Source organism: Lissotriton vulgaris, chromosome 3_1 (assembly GCF_964263255.1).
Source record: "Lissotriton vulgaris chromosome 3_1, aLisVul1.2, whole genome shotgun sequence".
Classification (NCBI taxonomy): Eukaryota; Metazoa; Chordata; class Amphibia; order Caudata; family Salamandridae; genus Lissotriton; species Lissotriton vulgaris.
Window position 1 is genome coordinate 1,503,604,686 of NC_141689.1, and position 20,957 is coordinate 1,503,625,642.

At 43.2% G+C, this 20,957-nt stretch overlaps 1 protein-coding gene across 1 annotated transcript in view; it reads right to left on the reverse strand.

The window, feature by feature from the left end:
* Positions 1-20,957, reverse strand: part of TSPAN5 (tetraspanin 5) — a 310,289-nt gene that overhangs the window by 18,070 nt on the left and 271,262 nt on the right. The window contains exons 4-7 of the mRNA XM_086961959.1: positions 18,296-18,466; positions 9,349-9,474; positions 7,875-7,922; positions 7,667-7,783 (exon numbers count right to left, since the gene is read on the reverse strand). Of these exons, the coding sequence (XP_086818085.1) occupies positions 7,667-7,783; positions 7,875-7,922; positions 9,349-9,474; positions 18,296-18,466 (462 nt within the window). The remainder of the gene's footprint in view (positions 1-7,666; positions 7,784-7,874; positions 7,923-9,348; positions 9,475-18,295; positions 18,467-20,957) is intronic.

Consider the following 20,957-nt stretch of genomic DNA (forward strand, 5'->3'; position numbering starts at 1 on the left):
CTAGCGAGGTAGGTCGGTGTATTCTGATGGAGAATTTTGTGTGTAATGCAGGCTGTTTTGTAAATGGATCTACCTTCAATGGGGAGCCATTTAAGGATTTTAAGGGCAGGGGATATGTGGTCAAATTGCTTGCAGTCTGCGGTAAGCCTAGCTGCAAAGTTAAGCACAGATTTAAGAGGTGCTAGGTGGATCTTGGGAATTCCGGTGAGAATGGCATTGCCATAGTCGATGCGAGAAAGAACAAGGGATTGGACTGCTAGTTTGAAATCATCGATCGGGATGAAGGGCTTGATTTTCTTAAGGTGGCGGAGAGTGAAGAGGGCTCCTTTGGCAGAATTATTAATGTGTACATCGAGGGTTAGGAGGTTGTCAAGGGAGATCCCTAGAGATTTGACTGAGGAGGACAAATGAGCAGTTGAGGGCGTTAAGGTCAGAGATCCACTTCTTAATGGGGAGCTGGTTATTTTGAGGGGAAAAAAGAATGATTTCAGTTTTTTTAGGGTTGAGTTTGAGGTGGTTACTGTAGAACCATGATTGGATCTTGATGAGAGTGTTGCTGAGTTGAAGGATGTCAGCATGAGTTTTAATCTTATAATAGAGTTGGGTGTCGTCAGCATAGAGATGGTAGTTGATCCCGGCTTGTTTAAGAATGAGTGTGAGGGGTTCCATGAAAAGGTTAAAGAGAGTGGGAGAGAGGATGGATCCTTGCGGAACTCCTAAGGAGATGGAGGTAGGGTTAGATAGGCAATTTTGGATTTTGATTTGTTGAGAACGGTGTTGTAGGTATGAGACAAACCATTTGTGTGTCGTACCATTCAGGCCGAATCGATCTCTAAGAACATTTAGTAGAGCAGAGTGGTTAACAGTATCAAACGCTGCAGAGAGATCAAGGAGGATCAGCAGGCTAGATTCACCATTGTCAAGTGAGTGGTGGATGTCGTCAACAATGTTTAGCATGGCGGTTTCAGTGCTGCATCCTTTCCTAAAGCCAGATTGGAAGGGGTCTAGTAAGTTGAAGTGTTCAATGTGTCTATCTAGTTGGAGAAGGACACATTTTTCCAGGGCTTTAGAAAGAAGGGAAAGGTTGGAGATGGGACGAAGGTTATTGAGGTCGTTTGGGTCTGCCAAAGGGTTTTTGATAATGGGGGTGACTTGGCCTAGTTGCAATGAAGTGGGGACACAGCCGGTGGCAAGGGAGCTGTTGATAATGGAGTTCCAGGAAGGGGTGATGATGTGTTTGAGGTTTTGGACAAGTTTGGAGGGGATAGGGTCTGTGGTGTGGGAGGAGGGCTTGAGTTTGGAGATGATGTTAAAGAAGTCTCTTTCAGTGACTGGCTGGAAGTTAAGCCACGTGGCATTATTTTTAGTAAGAGAGTTAGGATGATTGGAGTCAAGGAAATTGGAGGGCAAGGGGCGGTGAGGGAGATCAGAGTTTAGAAGGGCAGAAGTGGGTGTAGGGGGAGTTATGGTGGAGGGTGTGATATTAAGAGAAATGTTCGGCTTGGAGGGAGTGATCACAGTAGAGAGGAAGGATTGCTCAATAAGTTTAATTTTGTCTGAAAAAAAGAGAGCTATTTCTTCACACCTAGTCGTCGAGGCCAGTGGGACAGGGGGGGCGGAAGCAGTTTGATTGCGCACAATGTTGAATAGTTCTCTTGGCCTATTCTGAGCTCGATCTAGTTGTGATCTAAAGAAGGAAGTTTTTTGTCTAAAGATGTGTTTTTATAGGACGATCTAGCAAGTCCGAGGTGGGTCAGGTTAGAGAGAGAGGGGTGCTGTCTCCATAATCTTTCAGTCAGTCTGAGTCTACGTCTTTCATTATTCAGGTCTGTGTTAAACCATGATTTGGAGGGGATATTTCTTTGTTTTTTGAGTTTGAGAGGGGCAAGAATGTCAAGGGTAGCAGTGACAGCTTTGTTATATTGTTCGGTTAGTTCATTCGTGTTAAGGGAGGGTGGGATAGCGAGAAGCTGGGCATGAAGTTTGGATTCAAGTAAATCGGGAGGGATAAGACTGAGATTTCGGATCAGTTTCATGGGTTTAATAGTTTTGGAAGGAGGGGGGAGGCAGAGGTGGTTATGGTGAACAGGATAAGGTGATGGTCGGGCCAGTCAATGGGAATGATGTTAGATAGGACGGCTAGATCTTATGATAGCGTCAAGGGTGGCTCCTTTGGAATGGGTTGACGACTGACAGATTTGTTTGAGGTCATTAATTTCGAGAAGGTCAGAGAGGAGGGAGATAGAGGGATCTTTAGTATCATTCCAATGGAGATTAAAGTCTCCCAGGAAGAGGTTTTTAGATTTGGGAATTGAGGATTGGGTAAGAAGGTTAGATAGCTCATCAGTGAATGGGTAGGGATTTCCAGGCGGATTATATAAATTGTGAAGGCAGATGGGGGGGGAACCCTGTATTTTGAGTTCGGCTACGAGGTATTCAAAGGAGGCATATTCGGCGTTATTGATAAGGGAGAGCTGTAATTCATCTTTAAAGATGATAGCTACACCACCGCCTTTTCGGATGGGTCTATCTTTCCTAATGATGGAGTAGCCCGGGGGTGAGAGTATGTCAAGAATGCTTGTAGAGTGGTCATTTAGCCAGGATTCTGTAAGGGACGCAATGTCGATGGATTCGCTAAGGATGGTTTCAGAGATTTCTATGGCATGTCGGGCAGCGGAGCAGCAGTTAACAAGCATGCAGGTGAGGGGTTTGGGAGTGGGTTTGGGAGATGGGAGGGCATGGATGGAGGTGAGGAGAGGAGGGGGTCTAGGTGAGACAGGTAAAAGGGGAATACGACTAGTCCCCAGTATGACGGGGATGTTTGAGAAGGGGGGAGGCGTGTTCATGGTTGAAGAGTATGGAGGGTAGGAATTTTGAGGGTCGGAGATCTCCCGGTGAGAGAGGGTGCAGGTGGTGCGGAGTGGTCTTTGAGCCCGGCAAAGCAAGGGAGTTGTTTTCCACGGTTTGGAGGTGGTGGGGTTTATTAGACCGGGGCTAGCGGTGTTTCTTTGGGGAGGGGGATCGCTGGATTTGAGGTTGAGGAAATCGTTCCTAAGACGAGAGAGATCTCTGGTAAGAGTGGAGATGTTAAGTTCGATGTTGCGAAGGGAGTTTGAGATAAGAGTGAGGGGGTAAATAGAGTGTGGGGGGAAGAGGACAAATGGGGTTCGGAGTTAGCTGCAGAGGGGGGTCTGCTCTGAGGAGGCAGTGAGCAGATGCAGGCAGGAGGCCTGTTCTGAGGAGGGGATGAGCCGAGGCAGGCAGGAGAGCAGGGAGGGCTGTAGTTAAAAGGGAGAAGGAGTGGCATGTCGGGGTAGAGGGGAGATGAGACCTCTGTGGAAGAGAAGTTTGGGGATAGCAAGGAGGTACAGTTGCGGATTGGTGTAGGAGTGAGGGGGGAGCTAATGGTAAGAATATAGTTCAGGGAGGAAGAGGAAGAGTCGGGAAAAGAAGGGTGTGGGGTAGTGTGATTCAGAGGGTGTGAGGATGAGTTGGGAGAGGAGGAGTGAGGGGGTGTTGGAGGAGGAATGGAAGGGGAGACTGTAAAAGAGGGCCAGGAGGGTGGAGTAATAGGGAGGGGAATGGGTGGGCTGGTTGGGAGCAAGGGGGATTGGGAGTGAGGGGTTGAGGGGAGGACCAAGGGGAGAGGGGAGGTCATAGTGAGGAAAGAGGGGATAGGTGACAACGTATGCATAGTGAATGGTGCCTTCATCGAAGGTTTTGAAAGAGTTCCATGAGGTGTTGTTTTTGGTGAAATGCCCAGGAGAATATGCTGGAGCAGTAGTCCTGGAGGCAGAGGGGCTGGGTTAAGGGGGAAGGGGGAAGAGTACATCTGCAAGTCAATTCTCATGGTTTCTGCCTTCTATACAAAGGAGGAGGCATATTCCTCACAATTTGGTAGTGAACTAGATCCAGCCAGTGACTAATTGGGTGCGTAGTACGAGTCCGCTTTTAAGAGATTTTTTGACTTTACTGGCTTGATCTAGTTGGTTTCTGAAGAAATTTGCTTTTGAAATTCTGATGTTTTTTTAGTATCTGTTCCTCAATGATCTCAAAAGCTGGAGGTGCTCAAGGGATGGGACTGATCTCCATTGACGTTCAGCTAGTTTCAAACTGTGTATTTCTGTATTGAGACTACCACTGTACCACGGTTTAGAGTCTTTAGTGAACATTCTTTTTAGTTGTCTGAGAGCTCTTACGGGGGTGGGGTCAGGATGTTGTGACTGTGAGAAAAGGGAGCATTCCTGACGATGTTGTGCAGGCTCCTTTTCCAGATTTTGGGCTTTGACCGTTGAGCTGTGTTGGCTATCAAAACTTCTGTGATGAGGAATGTGATGCAGTGGTGGTCGGTCCAATCACAGGGTAGGATAGATTCCAACTGAATTGAGTTGGGCTTTGCAATGATCAGATCGAATGTTGATCCTTTATTGTAAGTGAATTGTGTCAAGTTCAGGTCTGCAAGTAAGGTTTTGAAACAGTTGACTGTTGGATCATTCAGGTAATTCCAATGCAGATCGAGGTCTCGGAGGACGATTTGAGGGCAATGCTGATCAATGTTTGTTCCAATGGTTTCCCTGATTTGTTCAATAAAATCCAGATTGTCTCCTGGAGGGTGGTATATCGCAGGCAGCTTGCATAGTGATCTATTGTTGCATGAGATAACAAGGCATAGGTATTCGCAGGTCGGTAAGACGGGAGTTTGTGCGTGTATGACTAATAAGTTGATGCTGTGTATGCAAGTCATGCCTCCACCTGGTCTACTGGGTCTATCCAGTCTGGTAGTATCATGGTTAGGAGGGACTAGAATGTCAATGATGGGTGCAGAGGAGTCATTTAGCCAGGTTTTCGTCAGGATTAGGAGGCCAAGTTCATGTGTGAGGATTAGGTCAGCAATATCTCTAGAATGTCCTGCGGCAGATCTGCAGTTGATTTGCATGCATTTCAGTTAGGTTTTTTTGGTGTGCTGGGGCGGACTGTGTTATGTTAACTCGTCTGAGGTTATGTTTGTTGACAGGTTAGATGCTGTAACAGTACAAAAAAAAAAAAATATATATATATATATATATATATATAGCACCAGCTATCTTAAAACTGGCTTCAATGTGCGCTAATGAAAAAAAGTGTGCTTCCTTTTCCTTTCTATGTCTGGTCTAATGACTGCTGTAGTTGCCTCACCAGTATGATTTTTTTTTTTAAAAAATCTAAGTAAAAATAACGCAAATATGTAACAGAAGCATTCATTCAGCCATTTTCATCCACTGGTCTGTTCAAGTGTCATTCACATTTTGCTTCTGCCTACCAAAGCATAAAGCATAGGCAATGGGTGGGCAAGCTTTATCCATAGTCAGTCTTAAACTTAGTGATTTCATATGTTCAGCCATCAGAAAAACTGCACTTTAGCACCAAATCCGGTGAACCTTTGTTACTGGGCCATTCTTTTATTTAAAAATGTTTAAATATATTTGGCCAATTGTTTAGGCAAATTGCATATGTTTGCTAAAAAATATTTCAAACTTGCTGAGGCTTTGCCCCGGCTTGCTTTTGGTTCAGGTATGTGCCCCAACAGACACATTTTAGGGTTGTCTAGGACTGTTGGGCTCGAGGCTGGAAAACTGGAAAAACATTTTATACTTTCTTTTAAGATCTCTCAGTATGAGGGTATTGGCCTATTAAATTGAATAAAGTAAACCTGGGAGAAAAGCATTTCGGGCAATTTACTCTTTCCCATGATTAGCATGAAGTGGAGGCCCAGATCAAAAGCCTTTGATAAGAAATCTCAGGGAAATCCCACCTAAGTGTCCCTAGAGCCACTGTGAGTCTTTAATATATAGAATCTAACTTCGAATTGTGAGGGGGCAGCGTGCTCCAAACTTGGCAGTTGCATCCGAGAGGGAACGGCCATCCTATCTGACTTTATGAAAACTATGAATAATCACCTTTTCGCCTGAGGAAGGTCTGAGAGTTCTACCTGGTGAATACCACTTGAAGAGAGCGGTGAGATGTCTAGATCCTACATAAGGAAAGGCTACGAAAACCAAACAAAGTGCTTAAAAGAAGATACACTTCCTGAAAGGAAGCCAGTGGAAGGCATGAATAATACCCTCTTGACTGAAATACATTTAGGAATGTTCAGAATGAGGCGAGCAATCGCATTCTGAACCACTTGAAGCTTGTTCAGGGATGAACTGTTCATGCTCAGATATAATGCATTACAGTAGTAAAGGCATGAGGCAATCAAAGAGATGACTACCGTAAGCCATATTTCCAACTGAATGAATCGGAAAATTTTCCTGGGAGCTCTGATTATGTAAAAACATGTACTTGTAGTACAGTTAACCTGCAACTCAAAGTTAAGAGTGGTGTCGAAGATAACAGTGGGATTTTTAGCAGACTTCACAGGAGTCGCAACAAGGCCGCTGGCTTCCGGCCATTAAGAATTGGTCCAAAAAGACTCCCGTGCCCCAAACACCAGCACCTCAGTTTTTTAGTTGTTGAGTTTTAGAAAGCTGCCTTTCATCCAGGTGCTAATGCACCGATTAAACTTATTAGCTACCAAAGTCAGATATGAGAAAGAGATGCAATGATTTGTGAACTGCCAAGCCATGTCTTCCCTGGACCGGAAACAAGCATCCTGGGGCCGGTTTCGGATTCGGATTCATAATCCTCATCAAACATGGCTTGGCAGTTCGGGCTGGACTGTTCCCATGAGGCACAGGGTCAGACTGATTTGCATACGGTCATGTCTGAACTGGGGTGGCTGAGTGAGCTAAAGAATGGTGATGGATTAAACCCAGATCAGATGAATGGGGGTGAGTGTTTGATTTGCTCAAACGCTACGTCCATCATCCCCTTTTGTATCACTGATACATGCTTGCCACACCATGAGAATGACCAATACATCATCTACTTGCTCATCTCTACTTTATGTCCTTTACCCAAAGGTGGTACCCCAGAATTTACTCGTCATGTGCAGCAATGTGAATTCTGCGTGCAGAGTTTAGAAGGAAAGGGGACCTGAAGATATACATGATAAAGAGATAGCATATGACTATTTACATATTGACTTGATTCAAGAAATCTAGTTATACCATACAATTTGTGTAGCCAATTATATTTTTGACACCACACTAATGTTTAAAGTTGAAAAGTTGTTAGTTTAGCATAACCTTGACTGGGGATTAAACTTGGACCCACTCTTACTGTATTTTATTATTTATACATCATGGCTGGGTGCAAGGTTTTTGTTGCCAGACGTAAAGTACACAAAAAAGCGGGCCCCTGTCTAGACTTGCACAGTGTGTGGGAAACAATTGATTGGGAATGCTACGCAGAGCTTTTGCAGTGATTTAGAATATTTGCAGCATTCCTACCATCAAATTGTGTGTGTTTGATTTAACATCATAAGCAAAGCAACATCTTAACCCCATTTCCCTCATCCAAAATTGCAAAGGGTAGGGGCAATCTAGTGCCAGCACCACAATCAGACACTTTGTATAGCCCTGCTTTAGTAACCAGACCTGTGTACACGCGGAGTACTCTAGCAAAAAATGTACCAGCTGTGCATCCCAACCCAATATGAATGGCACTAAATGGAAGTATTTTGGAAAAGGACAGGTTTTCCACATTGCTGTTGCACCCCCCACATAATGGAAGTATGCCACTGTACCTGTAGTAATGCAATTCCTATAAAAACGCCAGCCACAATCGTTAGATTATCCTGCAGCCACTTCTCGAACTGAGGCACGCAACCTTTGGTGTGAATCGTGGCCTGCTGATCCAGTTCCTATACAACACAGGAGACAAAGAAAAGCAGCTAATGTAACTTCAAGTACAGGTAAAAATCAGACACCCTATAAGACACCAAACCTACTCACCGATTTTTGCCGGACATCGTAGCCACACTGTGTATTTATGACATCCTCCTAGAGAGAAGAAACATAATCCAGTGTTACTTGCAACAGTCTACAGTGTTGCGTGGGGACGAACTGTACATATGTACTGTACAGCGGACCACATATAACTTTGCGAGATTGGATCAGGCAGTAACCAAAGAATGGACAGTGGGCTTTTGGACAGGTCAAGCAAAGTCCCAAAGACAATAATTTCCACAAAAAGATTATGCTGTTCCTCTGGAATGAGAGACAAAACATAGGGAATTATGAACAAACCTGACCACTGTGATTCAAAGTTGGGAATCCATTATATTGGATTGTAATGCCCTCACACACCCTGGCGAGTGTCATGCTTCATCATCGGGCTGCTCCTCATCGGGTCGGCGGTGCAATACCCGACGTGCTCCCTATAGTAGGGGCACTTTAGCAGAGATCTTTTTCCAACAGCTGGTAGGTGAAGTGCGGGTGGGGGGCCTCGTGTGTGTAGATGTGTGTTAATGTTGGAAGTGAATGTAAAATAGGGTTTTTATAACACATCTACACACACACGAGGCCCCTCACCCGCACTTCACCTAATGGCTGTTGGAAAAAGATCTCTGCTAAAGTGCCCCTACTATAGGGAGCCCGATGATGAAGCATGACACTCGCCAGGGTGTGTGAGGGCATTATAATCCAGTACAATGGATTCCCAACTTTGAACCACAGATTGGATCAGGCTACATATAGAGGCTCCTTCTTGAAATCAGACATATTTAAGTGAGACCCCTTCTTTGTCTAATGCCTCTTAGAATATGCAGATGTTAGTAGGTACAACTGACCGAGAACTGGCCTCTGACATTTTTTGTGATGCTTGGACAGAACCTTTCAAAAATGGTATCTGCCTGTGAGTGAAGTTTTAATGTGATCTATTATATGCACGAGTTCGGTTAGTGCATATAGCGAGCAGAGCACATTCACACCACACTACTTTTCACTTCCCCCCTTCGAATGCAATCTACAATGACAACGACCAGTGAGTAAGTCACTTTTTATACTCGTCTAAACTCGCAATTTCGATAAACTTAAAACCACTGTGGTCAAGGAGTAAAGGGGACGAGGTAACACAATTGCTTCCTTTGTTACACGATAAGAACAGTCCCCTGCTAAGTTGTTAAACTGTACAGAGCACCAACGTCAAAAGGTGCAGCCACACTATACAAGAAAGTACAACCAATAAAAGAGCTAAGAGGGAGACTGAACTGAGAACATGCCATTCTAATTAGTATTCCCATCAGGGACGCCAGCTGCTGGTCTCAGTTTTCAGTATGTTTAGCACACTAACTCGTGATGCGACTCTTGCTAACAACGTATGCAAGCCTGGCAGTGTGCACAACACAGTGATACATAAGAGGAGGACAGCAGGGCGAGCTCTACAAAACAAAGACACAAAAGGAAAGCGGCACCTGAGTCAACTTACAGCAGGATCCTTGGTACAGCAGGAGAAAGGCACGCCACATCTTTCTCGACTTGCATTGGCATCTGTGCAATTGAAGTAAATGTTTAAATTCCAGTCGTCTGCTCCAAACGCCCCACAACACTGCCACTACAGCAGGGAACAGAACAGAACAGGAGAATACAAATCACTATGTAGACAGGCTACAGCTGAACATGTTACAAATAGAGCATGCGTAAATTCAGTCTGTAGCTATGGTAAGTAAGGTGCCTGGTTTAGTGCCAGTGAACAATGAAACCAAACCACAATACGATACCCAATAAAACCTACAAATCATGCTTCCAAAGCGGTTCCAGGGCTTTGGCTCCACAGGGAGCATTTGCTTAACAATCATAAAATGACATGAATGCACGAAGTCATGTAGAGAATGTGTGATGTGTTCATAGCAAAACCAGTTTATCCAAAACCATACCAGCTCTGATACGTCCATAGTAATCCTCCCCAAGACTCTGCTGCAAACGCTACGAAATACAGAGCAGACAGTCTAAAATGTTCTAGCTTTTGAATAGGACCTAATACACGAAAAAGAATAGTTAACAAATTCAAAAAGACTACTTCCTGTGAGGTAAATTATTCAGATTTCTATATAGTAAGGCTTACATCGTTGACCACACAGCTGTCTCACACTCGTGTTCTTATTGGCTGTGACTCGAGCCTATTTTACACTACCAGCCCAGTTCCTACGGATATGTCCAACATCATTCATCCTGGGGCCCCCTCATTTTATCCACTGCGAGCTGATCCCCCTGAAGCTCTCGAATGGCTTGTTTTTTAGTTCGAGCCTAGAGCAGCGCATGCGCTGCTGCTCGATTTTTAGTAAGGGGCTTTTCAAAGTGCTACCCACAACCTTTTCCCGGCCTAAAGCTTGCGTGCATGTGCAAGTAAACGCGCGCAGCTGCCATCTGCCTTTCTGATCTCATTAAGCCTTGTTCTAATGGCTCCTCTGTTTTCACTCCCCCCTCCCTCCTAGTCAGCTTTGATGTTCTCAATGAGCCGCGTTACTTTTAAGGCCACTGCTTGTTTGAGTGGCCCTCACTGACGAGGCAACATATTTTGCTTTATAGATTTTAAACATTTTTCAGTTTACCTGATTACATCCACCAGATGGCGCAAGATGGTGAGCTGTCTTCCTAAAGATCATATTTAACATTTTGATACGAGTTCTCCACCTCTAAACAAATGGCAAAAGAAATATATGGGCTGGGGTGATTCAGCACCCCAGAAATGCTGGAGAGTAGTGGGGGGATCGGCTGGAAAATGAACAATTGAGAAGCAATCAAAGGCGTTGTTAGGTCTTGCCTATGCAGCGAGTTCCCTATTCTTAAGCTCAACCATGTTTACAGTGATTTTCAGTTTCCTGCTTGAAATCTGAAAAGTAAACATGCCTTTTATAGCAATTTGGAAAAATTGAATTCAATATGAAAGAGTCAAGATAGCTTTAGAAAACGGTTTCCTTTATTTTTTTTATCTTACGTCTTTTCCTAAAATGTCACCATTGGCAATAATTTAGCACTTGGATTATTAGAGGAGAGCTATTGGCGTTACCATTGCTCTTTTTAAAAAAATGTATTCAGCTTTGGGACTTCAAACACTTGATGGCCAACCTACTTACATAGTTACCAACAGTATTCAGCAGTCTTGAAAAAGGACTGACATTTTTGGTGCCTACAAGTAAGCTCCAGTAAGTGTAAGACCTATTGGCTATGCCAATGCTTGTCTTCCAGCAGCAGAGGTTTCCTCTGTGTCCCTGCCTTCATTCCAGAGGTAAGGAGGACGCCCTCAGAACATTCTGACAGTGAGTAAGTGTTGCTCGCCTCTGGAAAAGGCTACTCTCAGTGGAACTCCTTAACATGATGTGTGACTGGATGGCTTCAATTTTCTAGTGGACATGCAGCTGGCTGGGTGTGCCACTGACCTATACAGACACAAACCCAAATTCTGGCTCATCTGTATGAGTCAATGACAAGATCCTACTACTGACACAGTGTGAAACCTGGAGTACCTTTAGGAAGTCAATTGTCAGTAGTCAGTTTACTGAAGATATTGAATAGGATACTTTTCATTTTGCCTAGAGGTTGATTCTGAGCTTGATTGTCATGTCTTCCGCATGTTGTTACTGTCAATCAACTATTTTGGAATGCCATCTACGTCCTGTATTGGTTACAGCAAATTTCCAATGCCTCAACCTTGCTTCTGTGAGGTCTAGAAAGAAAAGAGCAGATCTAACCTGTCCTGGCTATCCTTGATTGGCTTGCAATCATTCCAGTTACAGAGAGGATTTTTCTTAAGACACTGCTTTTTATGGGATTGGTCTTTTCTTACGTTCTGGCTCCAATGAACCACGATTTCGCACTTCATAAGACCTCAGTTATTATGACTATTACCTATTCCATGGTATTGTTGTCCCTTGACATGCAGGGTCATAACAACTGTGGAAAACACACCCTATGTATAGCAGTGAAATAGATCGCTTCCTAATATTCCACAAGTAGGCAAAGAGCACAGCAAAAACTGTTGGTCTGCTTCTGTTATGTTGGTGATCTTAATGATGAGCAATTTGTCACTAGTGGAAAGCGAAACAACATAAGGCCTCAACACACCATAACTTGTGAACCATATTACTACAGTGGACATGTTTCTCACACACAGCAATAATAGGATAATAGGGATTTTTTTTTAAACGCACTAGAAAAATAGCCCCAATTGTTTTTGGGATGCTGCAAAGTATAAACACTGAAGTAAAATCCGTTAAGGAGATGCTTACTCGGTTTCTCACTGAAAACTCTGGTCATTCTCCTGGTGCTGCTCTGTCTGCTTTGCTCTGAACTTTGATGTTTCTCTGCTGCTGATCTATGGTGATTTTGCCTTTCACCTACCTTTGCTTCCATTGTTTTGCCACTCACTAGTTTTCCTGCTCTGATCTGACCGTAGAGCATGGGGTCCGGGAGTTGGAGGTTTGAAGCAGTTTGTGACTTGAGATGGGTGGATTGTGACTGGCTCAAGAGGGCACTGGAGTGAGCGGAAGATCGTTGCTTCACAGGAGCTAGGCGGTGACTGGTGCAGTCCCTCAACAGACCTTCACCTGCCGTTTCAACCTCTGCTGTCGGTCGGCTTTTGGCTAGATCCTGGCAGGCTTCTGATATGCTCTGGCCTAAATAAAAGCAGCTGGGCATTCCTTACTTCTAAGAGATTGCTGCCTAAGGTCTGGGGATCTGCAGAGTGGTGAGGAAGTGAAAAGTTGAAAAGGCACAAAGCTGAAGTGGTGGAAATATGTGATGCAACTCCAGATTGTGCTAAGTGGTGGCACTGTACCCATTTAGTCTGCTACACTAAAAGTTCTGCTGAGTAACCCAAATTCTAGCAAATGTAGCGTTGACAATAAATTGCAGAGTTGTTTTACTGCTACATATTTCTGCATTACAGCCACGCTTGCTATGCCTCATTAGCTCCTCCTATTATAACAGTTAGTTGCGTATTCCTCCACCTATATATAATAATGAAGATGGAATTAGCAGTTGTTCTCAAACTTATATTACTATGCAGTTTGATAAGCTGCATCCCTCTGTCGCTTATTTTAAGTCTTTTCAATGCTATCAAACGTCTTTGTTTTACTATTTCACTATTATCGGATTTCAACTTTAATGACTAACTAAGAGCTACACCATGTTTAACCATCTCAACGGATGAACTGCATTACCTTTGAGGTGAGATGGACATGAACAGTTAATCCCACATTGCTTTAGAAAATCCTTCTGGTGCAATCATAAGAAAGACTGTCTTTTAAAAGAATACATTTTGAAATAGGGAGAAAAGTTTCCTTCACGTTCTATTTTATGTTCTACTACTTAAGTTTTTTTCAACAAATTACTTTATTATTTGAACGATTAGGTTATTTCAGAAAACAATGCGCGATCTATTCAAATGACCCCTTGCAGATTTCTAAATTTTGTTTACTTTTCACAAATGTTTACCTTTCCAAATTCACTAATTAATTTCACACCAGTTTCCACCCAAAACTGCAAATAGGTAGGTAGAAACCCCAAAAATAAAAAAACAGAAACATGTCCCAAAAAATGCTTTTCTTTTACAATTCTACTTAGCCCTGAAGGCTGGAAAGATGGTGATCTCAGCACTGCAAACCCATTGTTGATAATTTTTAAAATTAAAACCACGTTTCCTAACACATCATTTTTTTGTATTAAAAAAAAACTAAAACCATTTTAGATATGTTCTCAGTTTGCTTTCAGGGTAATACACTAACACTGGGCACCTTAAAATTCCCCAAAATGTGATTGGGGAAATGTCAATTTGGCCTGAATAACTGTTGTGGAAACAAGTTATGAAGGCTTATATTTGAAGTGCCCAAAACATAAAAAACACAGCCCAGCACTGGGGCGTGAACCCCCTCAGCAGATATTGGGTAAAATGTGCGGAAAGGTTTCACAGTATTATCTAAATATAAGGTGTGCTTTTTGTTAAGATGCCCAAAAACAGAAAAAAAACTTTCCCAGAATGTTTTCACCCTAAATACTTTTTTGCCATCAACCTGCCTACTCCACCACAGAAAACTATTTAACAGACAGAAATCCATTCCTTTTACGTAAGATTACACATCAGTATTTTTAACCAGTGCAGCTTAAACGGATAGATCAATCTTGATCAGGAAAATGTCCTAAATGGCAAATTTTCCCCGTGTCTTAGGGCTCACATTTTGGCTCGGCCCAATATTTCTTCAGTATTCGGAACAGTTCCAACCATATTGAATGACCTCACTGTTCACTTAATGTGTGCATGGTTGCATACATAGTTTATCTAGATGCTTATTAACCGATAATTAAGTTATGGACAGATAAAGACCAACCTTTAACATGTTATCTAGATGATTCTAAATATGTTAGTTACATTTAAATAACAGAGTCTCCTTGGGAGCCACTGAGAAAATTGTTATGCAGTAAATTTTAGTTATTTGTGACTCATTAAGTTTATATGGCAAACGTCCTTATAGAGGCTGTATGGATTGAGACTACGAAACTCTATAAAGAAAGGTGTCAATGCAACTTTTGTGACTGATGCAATTTGTATAAAATCATTAGGGAAAAAGTGTATTATAGTTAAGATCAATCCGATTCATTGTATTAATAAAGGTCTGAACTTCGTATTGCTATTTGTGAAGCTTGTTTTCGCCTATTTACAATGAGAGAATGCTCAAGATTTAAATTAAAAGTGAGTAGAAAATTAGAGACTGATCACACTGATTACTGACCACGCAATTTTGCAGGAGGACTGAATCGATGGATTCATGAAGCAAGTTGCACTGCACGATTATGCTACATAATCAGAAAATATTAACTTTTCAAGGACATCTGAAAAAACTATCTTGCTTCATATGACTGGACAAAATACAGAAAAATGATTAACCCATTAAGGCTGACGTAGAGCACGATTTGATTGTGGTTGAACAGTGTTTCATACCCCACGCGACTTCAGTTGCCTTGTCGTATCCCAACTTATATTTCCATTACCCACGCCCTTTAACTTATAGGCATTAGTCGAACTGGAGTTATTTACACTTTATAGATTATGAATAAAAGGACCTTCTGCTCCTTGCACATAAAACGTTGATGCGTCATTCATTTGTGCTGGTTTAGATATTGTGCATAAAGAAAATTAAAAAGATTTGGCTTTTCCGTACAGCTACAGTAGTCTAAAGGGCCGATATCCTCAACAAACTAAATATGAGCTATTTTTTAAGTATTTTCATGCATCTCTTTGGTGACTTTACATAAATCCAAATCCATTGGATTGTACTATATTCACACTTCCAGTGCCCATGACACAAAAAGTAGCCATGTAGTCTTTCACCACCCACGGTCCTTATCGCATTAACTAGCAGTTTTGATCTTATTTTTAAATGGCAAATATAAACTAAGTCAAAAATATAACCAGCACAAACAGAGCAAAAGCGCCATGTGGAGTGAAATAACAACAAAAAAGCAGTGAAATAGTGTTTGGATTGCTGTAAACTATTTTTTGTGACAACATATCTCTGAAAAAGATGTGCAGACACACACAAATCTAATATGTAAAGCACAATTGAAACAGCTGGCTAGCAGAAACAGAAGTCATGACAGGCACCTGGCTTTTGCTCTGGACACACCTGCCAGGATCAGCCCTGAATGTAGGTTGACAAGCATTGGTAAAGACAATAGGTCTTGCCTATGCACGAGCTATCGGCTTTGCCAATGTGTTTTGTCCATGTTGTACCCCAGCATTGCTGCTGTTCAGCATGGCTTAAAGCTAGTGGTGTAGAGGAGAGTGGAGTGTTGTAGAGTGGAATGGTGAAGAGTAGAGTGTGAGAGTTGAGAGGCTTACAGTGTCGTGGAGTGGCATAGAGTGGAGACGCATGCAGTGGAGTGGCGCAGAGTAGAGTGGATGGTGAAGAGTGGACTGACTTAGAGTGTTGCTGAATAAAGTGGCATAGAGTGCAGCGGCACAGAATTCAGTGGCATACAATGCAGTATCAAAGAATACAGTGGCATAGATTAGAGTGAGGCATAGTAGAGTGCAGTGGCACAGAGTGCTGTATAGTGAAGCGGCATAGAGTGGTGCAGAGTGCAATGGCTTAGAGTGGTGCGGAATGCAGTGTTGCAAAGTACAGTGGCGTAGAGTGCATTGGCATAGAGTGAGGTAGTGCTGAGTAGAGTGGCATAGAGTGCAGGAGTGTAGAGTTCAGTGGCAGTGTGGAGTAGAGTGGCGCAGAGTAGATTGTTTCATAGTGGAGTGGTGCAGAGTAGAGTTCTTTGGCATAGAGTACAATGGCATAGCGTATAATGGTGTATAGTAAAGTAGTGTACAATGCATTGGCAGAGTATGCAGTGGTGCAGATTAGAGTGGCGTACAGTGGATTGGCGAAGAGTGCAGGGGCGTGGAGTGGTACGGAGAAGAGTGCATTGGCCTAGAGTGTATTGGCATGGAGTGCAGTGTTGTAGAGAGGAGTTGTGCAAAGTAGAGTGGCATAGAGTGTAGTGACTTACAGTGGAGTGGTCTAGACTGGAGTTATGTAAAGTTCAGTGGTGAAGAGTGCAATGGTACACAGTGGAGTAGTGCGGAGTACAGTGGCATAGTAGAGTGGCATAGAGTGCAGTGGTGTAGAGTGATGCAGAGTAGAGGATAGTGATGTAGAGTGCTGAGGCATAGAGTGGAGGCTGCGAGTGCAGTGGTGTAGAGTAGAGTGGTGCAGAGTTCAGTAGCATAGAGTGCAGTGTTTCAGAGTAGAGTATCGCAGAGTGCTGTGAGAGTAGAGTGACAGAGTGCAGTGGGGTAGAGTGGCGTAGCGTACAGTGGTGCAGTGCAAAGTGAAGTAGCATAGAGTGCAGCAGCATAGAATTCAGCAGCATAAAATACAATCGCATAGATCAGAGTGGTGCATAGTAGAGTGCAGTGGGGCAGAGTGCAGCGGCATAGAGTGCAGAGTGGAATGCTTCAGAGTGCAGTTGCGTAGAGTGCTGTGATGCAGAGTAGCGTTCGTAGAGTGCACTGTCATAGAATCCAGTAGTGCAGAGTAGAGCTGCATAGAGTTCAGTGGCGTACAGTGCAGTGTTTGAGTAGAGTGCAGTGGCATAGAGTTTAGTGGAGTGGTGCAGAGTATAGTGGACTAGAGCAGCGTAGAATGCAGTGGTTTAGAGTAGATTGTTTCACAATAGAGTGAAATGGTGTGGAGTGGTGCAGTACAGGAGATCAGGGTAGAGTGCACTGGCGTATAGTATAGTGACGTAGAGTGTAATAGCCTACAATGCAATGGCATAGAGTGAAGTGGTGCACAGAAGATTATAGATTTGTCGTATAGTGCATGGGCGTAGAGAGGAATGGTACAGAGTAGAGTGCAATGGCTTAGAGTATATTGGCATAAAGTGCAGTACTGCAGAGTGACGTGAAGTTGTGGAGAGTGTAGTGGTATGGAGTGGTGTAGACTGGAGTGGCCTAGACTGGAGTGGCCTAGACTGGAGTGGCGGAGAGTGCAGTGGTTTGAGTAGCATATCGTGCATCAGCATAGAGTATAATGGTGCAGAGTAGAGTAGTGCAGAGTAGAGTGGTGCAGAGTAGAGTAAAGTGGCATAAAGTGCAATAGAGTAGAGTGGAGTGGTGTAAAGTTGAGTGGTGCAGTGAACAGTGCAAGCAGTGCAGAGTGGCCTATGCATGGTGTAGTAGCACACAATCATTGCAGACAACACATTTTCTATTGAAATAACCATAACAATTGCAGACATACAGTTTTACTAATCCCACTACACATCGCACAAACGATAACGTGCGGCAATGGCATCACCTAGTGTATTGATTTGTTTTGATCATATTAAAGTATTTGTTTCCAACAGTTCCTAATTCTAATATATCCTGAAATACTTGCACAGTTCATTCAAATGCTGTTGTGTGCTAGAAAAAAAACTCCTACCCCCAGTATTCAGCAAGATTTCCACATAAATCCTCTCACTCTGAAGTCTGAGAAAGAAAAGCAAACACCAAGCTCCCTCGGAAGACAAAGCCTGACATTTGACCACTGTACTTGAACGCAGAGCAAATGTGACTAGATAAGAACAAGATTTACAGGCGTGTTCAGAGAAAGGAGCACTTGTGGAAGAATACAAGAAGAGGTAGTGTGGAAAGGCTTTGCTTCTTGAGAGGGAGGAACTCAAGCTGGGAAGCCTCAAACAAATAAAGCCATCTACTTGAAAGCCAGGAATGTGAGTTACAAAGCACAAAGCCAATGGTAAGCAACTGGTGGAATGCACCCCCAAGGAAACCTTTCAGAATGTCCCAAAGATGTCTTTAGCAAATCAGACATCTGTGCTGTCTGGTGGACTTTGACCCACAAGGAATCACAGATCAGAAGGATATAAAGAATACTGCTTACATATTCCTGCGTGAAGTCTATAAGGTTTTGTAAATCAATGTCATCTCGATAAGCCCGGATGTTGCTGTTGATAAAGGACTGCAGCTGATCTTTGATCCAATCTTTGAAGACGAAGGCTAGCACCCCTGCTGTAAGCTCCAGGAAGAAAATAATCCCAAGGAAAACCGAAAACTGAAAAGAAAGGAACATGGCATGAAAATGGTTAGTTCAAGGAGTAATGCTTAAAAAGCACCGACTGATTGTGCAGCACCAGTAATCGGCAAACAATGAGTACTACAAGGGCATTGCAGTACAACAGGTATGGCGTGGGTGGCAGCAAAGCAAGATATATTTACACACAGAGGACAGAAATAGTATGTACATTATCAGTACAAGACTTCCTCACACACCTCAAAGATGAACAGACAAATGAGTATCGGTGCAGCTCTGGGTAGTCTCTCTAGGCAGGTGCACCCTCACCACTATTGCGGCGATTCAGTAGGTTGCAGGAGAGAGAGCGCGCCACGTCAAGAGCTGCAGAGTGCCAGCAGTGGCACGGAATGTGGCATAGGACCCGGTGGAAAGCCACAGTGCTGTGAAGCAAAAGGGGGGACTTGGCAGAGGAGAGAGAGAGAAAGATAGAGGGTGGCGATAGAGATATGAGATATGAAGGGGTGGCCCAAGATGATGCTCTTGTGACGTTGCAACACTGCACTGGGGGAAGGGGGTGTTTAAAGGGGATATTGGAAGTGAGCTGCACCAATCATGTCCAGAGCAGTGCAAGGTTGTGTGCACTTGCTTAAGGCATCTCACTGTGCCATGCTTCATTGCAAATGGGTGTAATAACGTCAAATGCAGGACAATTATGCAAGCGAAGGTGTTTCACAGAAGGGCTTGAAGGAAGGATAAGGCGCCTTATTTACATAATGCTGCTTTTAAAATCACTGCCACCTTTTGGGCCATCTAATAACTGCTCTCATAAAGACCAACATGTAAAACCAGTATTGGCCAAGTCAACAGGTCGTGCCTTTGGGGCCTATAGGCTTTCCCACTGCTGTTTGGAGATGCGTTCAGCATCGGCAATAAATAAAAAACAAATAAAAAAAAAAGACATGTCAGAGCCGCTGTTGGCGGTTGCATTATTCTATAGGTGCACGAATGCATCATCATGTATGAAGCAGATGAGTGGGAGCAACACAGAGACGAATGAGGGGAGATGGACAAGAGAGAAAGCAGGACAGGAGGGGGAGAAAAACACTGTCTCATGAAGTGCGTAACCAAAAAGAAAAAAAATGGTGTTCCCTTAAAGCGAGAGGTGGAATATTGCAAGTCAACCAAGCAAAAAGCTGTTAAAAGATGCTGTGATCCAAGGGAGGGACAAACACAAGCCTGACAACCTAGGAGGGACAAACACAAACCTGACAACCTAGGAGGGAAAAAGGGAGGGAAAAAAAGGCATTGAGTAAGAAGGAAGCAATTAAGAGTGACAATAAAGCCATCCTTGGTAAGAAATTGTCAAGCTCTAAGCCCACTATAAGTTCTTGGTAAGCCCACATTAGGTCTTTTACAACCAGACAGCTTGCTTTGTTAGTATATGAAGCCTTTAAAAGGGCTCCAGGATCTGAGATTTAAGAACAGAAGTGTGCAAAGTGACAGAGCAGATTTTTGTATGGAGACTGATTACTTAATGACAGTATATCAGAAATTACCAACACATTTCTGAAATTATGTGCATACTTTCTCTAGCTGATTTCTAGACATTAACAGGCATTGGCAATGCCAATAGAACATGTTTACGTGTGCACAGTCAAGGAAGACCTAAAATGTCATGCAGGTTAATGACTGGTCTCCTCCCATCTGTGATGCTGCCAGAGAAAACCACCATAAATTATCTAAGACACATTAATAGAATGACAAAGTAATGTGTATGCCCCTCTAAGTTCAACGTCAGGCAGCTGGATAAAAACACAAAATGATCACAGCTGTGTGGAGGGCAAGCACTTTTTTTGTGGAAGCACACAACTTCTGCTTAATCACAATATGTACTCCAGAGTACCGTCATGTGGGCAGAGCAAAAGCCCCTCTCATAGCGGTTCGCACATAATTGTCTTGCGACAGCTGTGCTGTCAAACCTGGCCCTAAAAAAACATTCGGCTGGGACCAGGTAGCGGTGCAGTAGAGGTAGCTACTGACTGAACCCTGCATTACTAGTGACACCAACTTATTTATTGTATTGCAACCTCAGCTGAGTTGTAGGGTGGGCGCTGCACAATTCACATGTACGATTAGTCCACCTTCTAAATCCCAGGTCACTAAAACGAGCCCAGGGGGCTCCTATCCCTACGCGTAGAACTAGAAGATTCCTTCTATCAAGCATAAGTTTGACAATGTTGAAAACTCGTGCATTGATGGTGTCAAATAAAACTAACATTTGAAAGTAAAGTATTTCAAATAGTTTACTTTATGAATATTCAGAAATTTTAAAACAATTAAAAACAGCAACTACAGTTTTTTATTCAATTAAGAAATAATAATTTATGTTTGTCGAAAGCACTTAATATTCAGCAGCCGGTCACTTGTGTTGGTGGAGGCCAGTCTACTGAAACAAAGTCTGATCCTGTAGTGTTCTACCTATAGAGGAACACATTTAGGCTTAAATGGGTATATATGCATAAATCTCACA